Genomic DNA, 11,937 nt, shown 5'->3' on the forward strand with positions numbered 1-11,937 from the left:
GGGAGGGGGGTTCACTCACACCCTCTTTCGGCTGTGTGCCACATGCAGTGAGATCTCTAAGATCGCAATCTTGTCAGCACAGCTCTTCCCAGAGCCACTGATTTGGTGTGGCTCTGGGAGCCAGGAGCTGAGTGCTGCTACCACTCACCCCTCCCATTTCCCCTGCCACTGAATTCAGCAGTGGACAAAACAGTGAGGGCATGGGGGAAGACAGGACTGGCAGCAATGAAGGCATTCATTTGCTCACTTCCAAAGCCATGCTGACAAGCCAGTGAGCTCATAGTGCTCACTGTGCATGAGCTGCATGTTTCTGTGGACCACAGAGAAACAGAGATATATTTTATAAGCATTTTTCCTCTGGATACCTGGTTACAAATCTAAATGTTGAGAAATTTCACTGATTTCAAGTAATCCTTTATCCATGTAGTAGTAGCCTGCCTTACAATGGAGACCAAAACTGAGTAGGGATGGTCAAGATTTTCACTGAAATGTATTGAGGAAAATCAAGTAGAGGGGCTTTTGTGTTTTTATTTCACCAATTTTAAGCTACAGAAGCACAATAAAAAAGACAGATGTTATGAGCATCCCTGAAATGTTCATTTTATTCTATTTTTTTATGATTATTTAGAATGCACATCTACCTCTCTACTCCTTTAACATAACCCAAGATGAAAATCAACTCCAAGCAATAGGATCCACTTAACTTGGAGTGAAAAAGCTGTTAATATATTGGGCATTGTGAAAAGAGAAAGTTCCAGGCAGGTACACATCTCTGATACTATTTTAATTAGTAACATAGTAAATGAACAACTGTTCCGGCAGTTTGCTGGACTGAATGGGAAACAAACCCAGAGTAATAAGTGACTCTAGTCTAAACTTTGAATCTTACATTCTCAGCTTGTAAGAGGATTTGAATGAAATACAAAAGGATTTATTTTGTAATATGTGTATAAATAGCCTATGAACTGAAGCTTTGATTCTTCTGTCACTAAACTGTAGAATACTGCTTGTCTCATAACCTGGACCTTGTTCTCATTCACTCCCCATTATTGACGTAACACTAAATGGAAATGAATGAATGTTTTGGGCAAATGACTACACTAAGGATTTTTCTAGAGGGCATGCTTTCCATTATTGATTATGCATACTATACTTAGAGTGGGATCTGGCTTCAGCATTTGATAGTTTTGACCCAATTTACAACTGTATTGTGTGTTTTATTTTAAAAAGTGCTTAAAATAGGCCTCTTCACTCCTTTTATAATGAAATGGACTTGCTGACGTTGGATCAAATACAAAAGCTCAGCTGATGATGCTAACTTACTGTTTGCTTCAACAATAGACATACAAGTTGGTTGAGATAAAAGGAATAGCTAAACACATTTAAATAAAATGAATACTGGATAGAAGCCAATCTTGAACTGATGGGAAGCCAGATTGCACAGTGCATCTTGTTAGAATAAATTAGTTTGATATACCATATATGAGCAGAAGATGGAAGGAAAGGGAAGGTCTCTCTAAATGTTTCAAATCATGCCTGAGGTAGGATGTACACTGTTTACTGTATCTGATTCTGGAATCTTGAAATAATATAATTCTAGTTAATTTAAATATCATGGACCTGTTTGCCACTGTTAGTAGTACCTGCCTAACTGTACTGTTCACACTAGGGGTGCATCTACATAAGATGTTTACTGCACAGTAGACTATTAAGCTGCACAATAAATGTGATAGTACTTGTAAAAAACTCCACAGCAGCACACACTTAGATGCTGCCCTGGTTGGCTGGGGCATGAGGGTGCTTCAGTATGGGGGCTGCCTGTCAGCCCTATGCTGAAGCACCCTCCTGCCCCAGCCAGCCCCTCCACAGCACGTTGAGCCAGGGGGAGCATCCCTGGGTTGGCAGACTGACCCCCCAAGTCCCCTGACAACCTGGGTTGCCTGAACTGGCTCAACGTATTGCGATCCCAGGTGCACATGCAAATGCACACCCAGGAGAAATAAACATGGGTGCAATAAGCACCAGAGTTTATTGTGGCACATTAATATGCATATGTAGATGTGCCCTAGGGGTAAAAGACACTGAGGAATCAGGGTCCATGTGTTATCATTGTGAATGAGCTCACCTTACGTTGGTAATTAGTTTTTCTGCTCTTTGGAATATTTTGCACTCTTTCTATTGCAGCTTCATCTCTCTAAGGTTAAGAATTTTAAGGGTAGAATTTTAAATATGCAATTAATACTTTGATCTTGAATGTTTCCCTATTTGTTACCCTAAATACAAGGACTTTGTTTGTCTAACTGGGAACATAATTTAGTCTTTTCAAGCTCTAAGCACAATGAAGATATGTTAAGTAAAAGAACTGATGAAGATGACTGAGCAGAAAGTGCCTTATACACTTAAGGGTCACTTGGTCTGAGACACAAGCTCATCAGGATGTATCTCAGGCACATTATGGTTATACTAGCATTATCTCTAGTGACTGCAAATACATTTCCTTAGATAAACAAATTGCATAGGACTGATATAATGCAAAGAGCAAGTGGAAACTAAAGTGGACAGACAGAAAGGTAGGTAACAAGTTGCTTTTCAGCTCTCTCAAATGCCGGGGCCACAGGGGGCCAAAGCAGGAGTGACATGGCACAGCGCAGCCTAAGATCAATGGCAGCACTGAGTACATTGGTGCTACTCCATAACAACCAGTCTATTTACTCCCCTACCACACAGTGCAAAGGTTGGAGAAGTTTCACAAAGCTTTATAATCTGAGAAATCTTGGCTGTCTGCCATGGGAAAATTTTAAGGTGTAATGGAGGCAGCACAAAACAGCCACAACCATAGCTGAAGAGTTGATCCCTCTCTCCCTCCAAGTAATCCAATATCACCTTCATTGTTTGTTTAGACTCTGGCTGACAAACTGTTTTGCAGCACAGTAATTTTAAACAAAAGGTATTTTGCTAAAGCTATTTTCAGTAAAAGCACAGGTCTTTCACTATAAAACTTAAGATTCGAATGTAACAGAAAAATCTGTGTCATTTTCATTATCTGGTAGGAGGCTTTTGCATAAATCTGTTTAGACTGGAAACAACAAACCATGCTAGGGGCAGCCTGATAGCCCTAAATCTGGATCCCTAACTTCTCAAACATTAGATACAGATCATGTGGTCCAACTCAAGATAGTTCCTAATGTACTAAAGAACACAGGCCTTGTGCAAAGAGACAGGCAAGGGAAGCCCATGTTGTAGGAGCCCCCTGTGGCCCCTGGAGCCTGGTGTGTAAACTCAAGCAGTGGGGTTAGGCAGGAGCAAACATTCACTGCAGCTGTCTCCCCTGAAGTCCTGCCAGATTCCTACACAAAAATTCAATTAAGAGTAAAACAGTAGCTTGGCACTCTTAATTCCCTCTGCCTATCCTCCCCAGGTACTACTATGTAGCTTTAGGAGGATAGCAAGTTAATAGCAGTACACATCCCACTGGCAGCTGAGCTTGCCAGGGTGGAGGGAAGGGATTTGAAAAGCTATGAGGTCCCAAAGCTTCTCTGAAATGAGGAGATGAAAGTATTCCTTACTCAACCTTGCTGAGTTTTCTTGCCTCTGCTTAGCTGTCCTAGGTGTTCCTATGTAGAAAACAAAAATGAACATTCCTTGTGTGCTTAACACCCCTGAGCTAGGCTTGCATATTATAAGAAGATATTTGATTTATTTAGACTTAAAAGAACACAAGAGGTACCTCCTATCACACTGCAGGTCCACTAAAAATTAGAGGTGCACTGATATATTGGTTGCCTATCAGATTGGCACTGATCACAGGGAAATTACATTACAGGCTATTGGCTTTTTTTGGGCCATTGTAGCCGATAATGTTTACCGATAATTATGTTTTCTGGCCAGAGCCCTGGACACCTGACCTGGGTTCCTTGTCCCCTGTGGAACTGGGGCCTCCCATTTGCCTGGGTTCTCTTCTGCCTGTGAGTTGACCAACAGGGAGCCCAAACCAGATATGGGGGCCTGAGACATTTTCCATGTCTACTCCCATTCCCTTACTGACAGGCCAAGTGGGCCTAGAGTGGAGCAGAGCAGTTTGTACAGTGTCCCAGGAGTGGGACTGCAGGCTGGAGCCAGGGCATGCACTGAAAAAGGTGGTGAGTGCCACAAAGATGTGACTGGGGCGGGTGGAGTTGTCTGGCCCAGCCCAGCCCAGCCCAGCATGACTCAGCCTGTAGTGCCCAGGGGTCCGCACCCCAGGGGCTGGGGGTAGAGTCTGGCAAGGGCCGAGGCAGCCACTCCCCCATGCTATGTGTAGTAGGGTTCTCTCCCAGTCCCTCAGCTTGGGTCACCACCCGGTCCCTAATTGGGCCTAGTCCCATTCCCGGGCTTTATGACTCCAGGATAACATTTGTCCCAGATTCACAGCATCCTGCAGGGATCAAGAAGTGGTGGGTTCCCCCTTGCAGGCAGACAGCATTCTAGCCTGCAAGGGGCTGCTGGAGTGGGACGCAGGGGAGCCACATGCATGACAGCACACATGCACATGGTCAGGAATACAGCCAGGCATCATGAAGAACAGCTCCCTGCAGGTAAGTCTATGGAAGGTAAGGAGCATGGGGAAGGGTCATGGGGGGGTGTAGATTGAGGCCCCCATGTTGAGAGAGAAAGTGGGGGAGGGGCAGGGGCAGGAGCTGTGGGTTCTGCCCAGCCAAGGCAGTGCATGGGACCCGGGCCAGGGCAGGGAGAGGGACGGAGCCACAGGCGGCTCATCCAGAGGGCATGGGGGGAGGGGCTGCCCACTGCTGTGAGCACCCCCTTGGGGAGACATGGGGGCTCCCCCCCAGATTTGTAGGATGGATGCGGGCTGCTCATTGTGGGTTTGGGGATCCCCACCCTGCTGCCTTTCCCTCAGGAGCCCCAGAATGGCGGCACACCTCCTGCCCATTCAGCAGCAGCGGAGGTGGTGAGCTGTGCCCCCTGCAGCCAGGCAGGAAGGGGGCTCCCTGGGCAAAGGCAGCAGGGCTGGGAGCCCCATGCCCACAGAGGGCAGCCCGCATCCACCCTCTCCCTGCTCAACTCTGCTCCAGCCATGGCAGAGGGGGGCAGAGAGGACAGGCGGGCATATGTCACCCTACCCTTAGCCCAGTAGGGTCCTGCCCTTCCTGGGGCCAGGTCCATTAGGCTTCCCCCATGGGGCATGGGGGCTTACCCTGCCCCTGGCAACAGCAGCACCAGGAGGGGAAGGGGCCCTTGCCACTGCTGGAGTACAGCTCCCAGGACCTGGGACTCGGCGGTGGGGGAGGAGTGGCCTGATTTATCCAGGCCTAAAATAGTCCCATGGCCCTGCCCAGGGTAGAGAAAGGAGATGGGGAGCCTGACCCTGATACCACCCAGCCCTGGGCAGTCAGGAAATCTCACACCTTCCCCCTAGCCCCTGCTGGGCAGGCACAGGCAGCTGCCACTTGGCACTTTTACATGTGCTCAGGGGGTGGGAGGGGCGGCACTTTAATTAGGGAGGCTCTGAGAGCTGCTTTAATTAAAGTGTCACAGCGTCTTATGCATCAGCATTCCCGCGCTTAAAAATGGTGGTGGGGCCGCTTGAACTAAAACTCATTTGAGCCCACCACCATTTTTAAGCACAAGGATGCTGATACATGAGATGCAGGAGGCTGCTGGAACACACCAAAAAAAAGAGGTTTAGGTCAGTAGTTTAAAATGCCTTGCATTGTTTATTAGTAAATATCACTTACTGGATTGGCATTGGCCAATACGGCTGGTCAGTAATCGGCTATTGGTATAGGCCAAGAAAATCTGTATCAGTACACCCCTACTAAAACCAGAAAGTATAATACAAACAGTGGAGAATAGTTATCAACTATATAAAATCTTTTTGGTTCCCCAAGTGACAAGAGACAGAAGGCAAAAATTTGTGCAGGTGAAATGTGGGTTGCACAACTGGTGTGAACTTGGAGGTTTGGGGTTGTGGTGTACTTGGCAGCATTCAAGGGGAGAAGGGGATGACCTATGTTGTATAGGCAGAGAAGGGTAAGGTGTGCTAACCTTCTTGGCTGGTTACTAGATGTAGCAGATAGACAGATGTTTAACAATGCATGGGAATAGAGCTAAGAAAACAAATGCACCAGAAGAGTGAATTCAGTATGTCCTGACCAAATCAGACCAATATGACAAAGGACAAAACCCCAAAAAACAAAACGTGATTACTTATGTACCAGAACTACAAGCCTGGCTAACAAGGAAGAAAAGTGGCTAGAAGCAAGCAGAACAGAAAGTTAAAGTCACTGTACAACAATACTACCTCTTTAAGAGTACATCTTAATACTATATGAGGTGCCACTTCAACTTGAATTTTTTCATTGCATTTAAACTGTTTACTGGTAATTTTATTCATGACATACACCTTGCACAGAGTGTTTTACCTTAGATGTGGTTGCAATTTGCTGCAGAGTGAAATGGTTGCCACTATTATACAGTTTTTGAATCATGTAATGTTTCTTCAGTTTTATGAAAGGCGCTATTTAAAACCAGATAGATATGTGATTGTGTGTGGGGATAATTTTTAAAAGAGCCGTAGGAAAGAGATTGTGGGGGTGAAGCAGGAGAAAAGCCAATCAATAAGGGGAAGATGAAGAATACAACATGATGTAGAAGAAGAAAGGAAAATATATAAATGGCAGGTAAGAGAGGGCATGAGATAAGGTAACAACAGTTTCAAGATAACTTGGAAAGTGAACTAAGTGGGATTAACAAGGAGATCTGTCGCTTTAAGAGAGAAAATCAGTCCTGTTGAGAGAGCCCAGCTTCAGAGCATTCAGATAATGAAGGAGTGCTCCAGTGGGAGCTTAAAACCCCCGGGGAGAAAACAGAAGGGAAAGCAAGCTGTGGGCTGAGCTGCTCACTGCATGAAGGAGCCACTTTGCTGCACTGGGGTTAGAGCCAAAGGGGTCCAGGACAGGAAAGCAGGATTCTGTTTTACTTGTTTTGTTTGTTTAAACACTGTGTTTCATTTGGGAGGACTGGCTGAGGAGCTCCTCATACAGTAAAACCCTCTTGCAAAAACCATCAAGCTAGGGAACTTGCTTACAGGAGAATAAATGGAGGAGGGGATGGAGGGCAAAGAGAGCAAAGAAACCAGGATGTAAAAAGGGAAAACAACAAACCCAAAGAGGGCATTCTGTTATAGTGCATTGTTTAGAAAGTTCACTGATACTGCTATCATTAAATACGTACATAACAAAAATAACAACACTAATGGATATGGGCTGATTTGTTTTTGCTATTTCTGGAGGGGAGAGAGCTTTGGGAGAATAACAGCACAAGTGTCTTTTCACCTGGGCTAGAAACCTTTGCAAAAAGTTTTCAAGGTATATGCTTGAAGGCTACCTTTGTGTTTGCTAATGAACAGACAGATATATGAGGAATCACTGCAATCCTTTACTATCCCTCTTATTTTTTCTTTCCTACCCCACTTCTTTCAAAAGTTTTCTATGCTGTGGCATCCTTCCATCTTTCCTGGAGGATAGTCATCACTTGGGTCAGCAAGACTGGATCAGTATAAAATAAATCAACATGTTTTTCTATGGGAGTTTGAAGACACCGCTTCTGCAGTTCTCCCAACACACGTAAAGGGAGATCAGATTAGATAGCCAAATTCAGAGTCTCTGCTTGGCAGTTGAGTGCCAGGCTACTGCAAATGCCTGATGTGAATAATTTTATTCCATCAAGTTGTTTCTGCCCCTATCCCCTGCATCCCTCTGCTTGTCACATCTTGCAGTACAAACATATAAGTTGTTGGAGAAGGAAGTTTTCAGTCTTCAGGGGATAGGAGTTATTGCTTTGACAGCCAAAATCTATCTGTAAATTTGTTGCTACTGAAGTTAGGTTTTAATCTGAGATGTTTATTATAGTGGAAACTTGTAAGCGGAGGTATTTGTGCTTCATCTGCCTATCATCTGAATAAGCAATTGTTACTGATTTGCAGAAGTATGTATTGCTATTATAATATAATCTAGCAAGCATATTCTCTTTTACAAGTATTATCTAGATTGTGCTTATTATTGCTCTACCAACCATTAAACCTCCTGACATTCCCAAACCTTGTACTAATTTACATGCTTTCATCATTTAATCAAACAATGTATAAAAGCTGAAGTGAAACTGACACGTTAGGATTTATCCAACATCTGCACGATACTAAGCACAAGCAGCGGTGACCCCTTACTATACCAATGCTCTTAGTAATGTTTTATGCCTAGTTGAAGTTATCGTTATTAAATACACAGAAACGGATGCTGTCTGTTGTTTTACAAAATACACATATATTAAAAAACATAGCTATTTAAAATTAAATAGAAACTTTCTTCTTGTCTCTACTTATTGATGAGACACTGCATAAAAGCATATGTTTTAAACCTTTAGTGGTGCAACACCTTATCTGCAGTTAAGGAGTGAACACAGAGGTGTCCAACTCCTTAAATGTTCTGGCAGATGGCAGGAGCCTCTATGTAACGTAGATGCTGTTATGTCACCTTGAGCATATTTTCCACATATGCCTCTGTAAATGAGATCTTCATACATTCTAATGTTTTGTTTCCCACTGCTATTTTCACGGTGGGAATGACCTTTTTCAGACCATTTGAAAAATCTAACGTTAAAAGAAAACAGCCCCAGCCAAAATGGGAAAGGACAGTACCGTGAACACAAATAAAGTCCCTTGATAACCACACAGCTTATTGTGATGAAGGACCTCCTTAGAAAGTTTCAGAAAACACTTTGCAATAAGTCACCATGTACATAAAGAGAAAAGTATAGATTTATAGACATGCTTGAGGTAAATGTGAATAATGTGTAGGAAAGCAAAACTTTCCAGGCAGATGTTGACACATCTCAAGCAAAAAAACCCCCAAAACCAAAAAAACCCCAATCCCCAAACCCACCCCCACTTCCCCACGCGCACACACACACAACTCTGGCTTCTGAGGAGTCGCAAGAAGGGAACAGAGGAATGCAAAGACTCTCAACTCAGTGCATTGGCACTACCCTTTGAGATGATATAAAGTTTGCATATGCATTTGCACTAGCTTTCCCTCATACTGACTAACATGTAATGACTGCCATCCCTCACCAAGGAAACTACCTACCAACTAAAATGCCCCTCACTGCACTTTCACCCTCATCCATGTCCCCTGTCACAGTCTCAGTTGTAGCCCATATATGTCCATCTTGTGCACTAAACTAGGCAAAGGGCTATAGGAAAAAAAAAATTAAATATCTTGAGAATGGTTATAGTATCCTCATATACATATTGCCCTGGAATATTATGAAAGGCGACTTTTCATAAATCACACAATAAACTACTTCTATCATTTCAGTTACTTAGCTCACCACAAAAGGAATAAAAAATGAACCTTTTGGCTAAGGACAGAAGTTTTACATAAACCAGTTTAACTGATCAGAAACTGGCTTAAACCTGTAACACAACAGAAGCTCAGTGCACATAAACCAATTTCAAAATGGCTGAAACTGGTTCATGATAAACCTGGTTGAATGTACTATCAGACATAACTGATTTGAGTCAAACTGGTTTATGAAACTTGCATTAGCCACATGAACATTATGCAGAAAAGCAGTCTTCCCACAACCAGATCCAAAATGCCCATGTCTGAGAGGAAAGCAAGGGAACAGCAGAAATGGCATTTACAGGATGACTAGCTAGTTTGCATGGGTCACTGCAAACTTGGATACCATCAGGCAAAAGACTAGGCTCTCTTCCTCACATCTTGGGAGAACAAGGGACGTTTGATGCTGTTCTTTATTAGTCTTATCTGGATGACTGCTTTTGATCTGCATGAGTAGGTCCTAGGATTTCTCAAAGGAAGGGAACCAGAAGACAACAGCTGGAAAACAATGACTTGCTGGGGTTAAATACTGGGGCACCTAATCATTTTAACTTGGAATTTGTTCACTCCAGTTCTTTTTGAGGCCAAAGAGAATTTCTTAAATAATAATTATTGAAAACTGAGTAATATGTTTAATCAAAGCCTTTCTAATAAGCTTTGGCCATAGATTTATCAGGCCCCAGAGTAGCAAATCAGGTTGCCTGAATGACCTCTCTCTATTTCATTCAATTTATGCGTTCAGACATGCTGTATTTACTCAAATATAAGATGAGCCTGAATGTAAGACAACCCCCAATAAATAGATCCTATATATGGAAAATGTATATTTTTTTTATAATTTTCCAGGTATAGACTCGAAGTGTTGGAGGGTTGCCTTGAATTGCCCCTTCCCCTGCCACTGCTACAGCTGGGAAAGCAGTGGGTAGTGGGTAGGTAGCCCCCTTGCTCTCTGTCCTGCCCACTTCTTCCCCCCTGCAGCCTTCCTGCTCCCCTGCCCCATGCACCCCCCATCCCCAGCTACTCAAAGCCTCTGCCTCTTCCCCCTAATCCCTCAGTCTCTGCCCCTCCCAAACTTCCCATATCTGCCTCTTTCCCACTGCTCTCTAGTCTCTGCCTCTTCCTCCCCTGTTTCTGCCAGTCTCTACCTCTTCCCCTCCTCCCACACTCCCCTGCCTTACTATCAGACCCTGCTTAGGCTGCTCCATCCTGGGGGGTGGGAAGGGAGAGGGAAGAGGGTGAGCAGGGGGAAGGGGAGGGACAGAAGCTGCAGAGGGGAAGCTGCATGTCGTATACCAGTATACCAGAGGGCCTTTTTCCCCCATGCTGACTGGGGCAACAAGCCTTGTCTTATATTTGAGGAAATATAGTATATCAAGTAAAGTGTATTTGATCTGCCAAGGCATACCACATACATCAGACAACTTATAAACATTCTGAATAGTTTACATATGTTTTTGAGGCCTCAAAATGCCAGATCATGGAACTGTTAAATAAATCAAAACCTGCACTTATTGTCCATGTGTATATAGAACCTCATTGACCTTCAAGCTTAGCACTTGCAAGTTTTATTTTAATGATTATTACCTTCACTGAAAAGCCCTTAGAGAATTTTTTTTAAAATCAGCAAGAGAATATATAGTACACCTTACCTGAACCAAATTCCATCCTTTTAGAGATTCAGCAATAATAGAGGTGACTGTTGCACATACTCCACCGAAAACCATCAGGTGATTAGGTCCATATTTTATTGCATCATAGAAGGCTTTGAGTCCTTTTGCATTGTCACACTAGGAGGGGGGAAAAAAGGAAAAATTCTTAACTGGAAATCACTGACAGTATGATTATAAATTACAATAACAATTAACAACAAATTACTCATCAGACAAAACTTTTAGATACTGCAGTGACTAAGTTTGATTTTGTAGGCCCAGGCTAATCAAATGCAAGACAATCTCAGTTTCGGACCTCCTGAAAGAAAGAGCTTCCATGTGTCTAGCATTTGTGCAAGAGGCACCAAGGTTTCAAGGAGCATCTCCCTTCACCTTCTACTTCCCTTCTGTCCTCTGCGACAGAATTTAGACATTGGAAGTGCTAGTTATTAATGTACCATAAAGAACAGAGCACCAGGAGCAGTTAATAAGTGCTAACATTTAACATTTCCAGTGGTTTTTTTATCTCTTTATCTGAGTTAGATTTTTTTCAGGCAAATGTACTCACTTCTAAAATGTGCTGTGACAGAAGTATGTCAATATGGGGGGGGTGGGGGCAGGGAATTTGGACAACACCAGTTTGTCACAAGAAAATATTACACATTGGCATCTGCTGCAAATGGAGAAGAAAAATGGAAAACCTTAACATTGTGTGTGGATACAAGTGCATAAAGAAATACCCTGCCTTTACGTTAGAGAGATACAACCTCTGGTTAAAATGTCAAATGTCATAGTTTCGTAGTTTCATAGTAGCTAGAGTCGGAAGGGACCTAGGTAGATCATCTAGTCCGACCCCCTGCCTTGGCAGGAAAGAGCACCGGGGTCAG

At 43.5% G+C, this 11,937-nt stretch overlaps 1 protein-coding gene across 1 annotated transcript in view; it reads right to left on the reverse strand.

Annotated features, from left to right (window-relative positions):
- The window catches only part of GABBR2 (gamma-aminobutyric acid type B receptor subunit 2), a 1,005,856-nt gene that overhangs the window by 796,086 nt on the left and 197,833 nt on the right, over window positions 1–11,937 (reverse strand). Inside the window, exon 2 of the mRNA XM_019540184.1 lies at window positions 11,051–11,188. Coding sequence (XP_019395729.1) covers window positions 11,051–11,188 — 138 coding nt within the window. The remainder of the gene's footprint in view (window positions 1–11,050; window positions 11,189–11,937) is intronic.

This window comes from Crocodylus porosus, unplaced genomic scaffold (assembly GCF_001723895.1).
Source record: "Crocodylus porosus isolate Cpor-Errol unplaced genomic scaffold, CroPor_comp1, whole genome shotgun sequence".
Taxonomy (NCBI): domain Eukaryota; kingdom Metazoa; phylum Chordata; order Crocodylia; family Crocodylidae; genus Crocodylus; species Crocodylus porosus.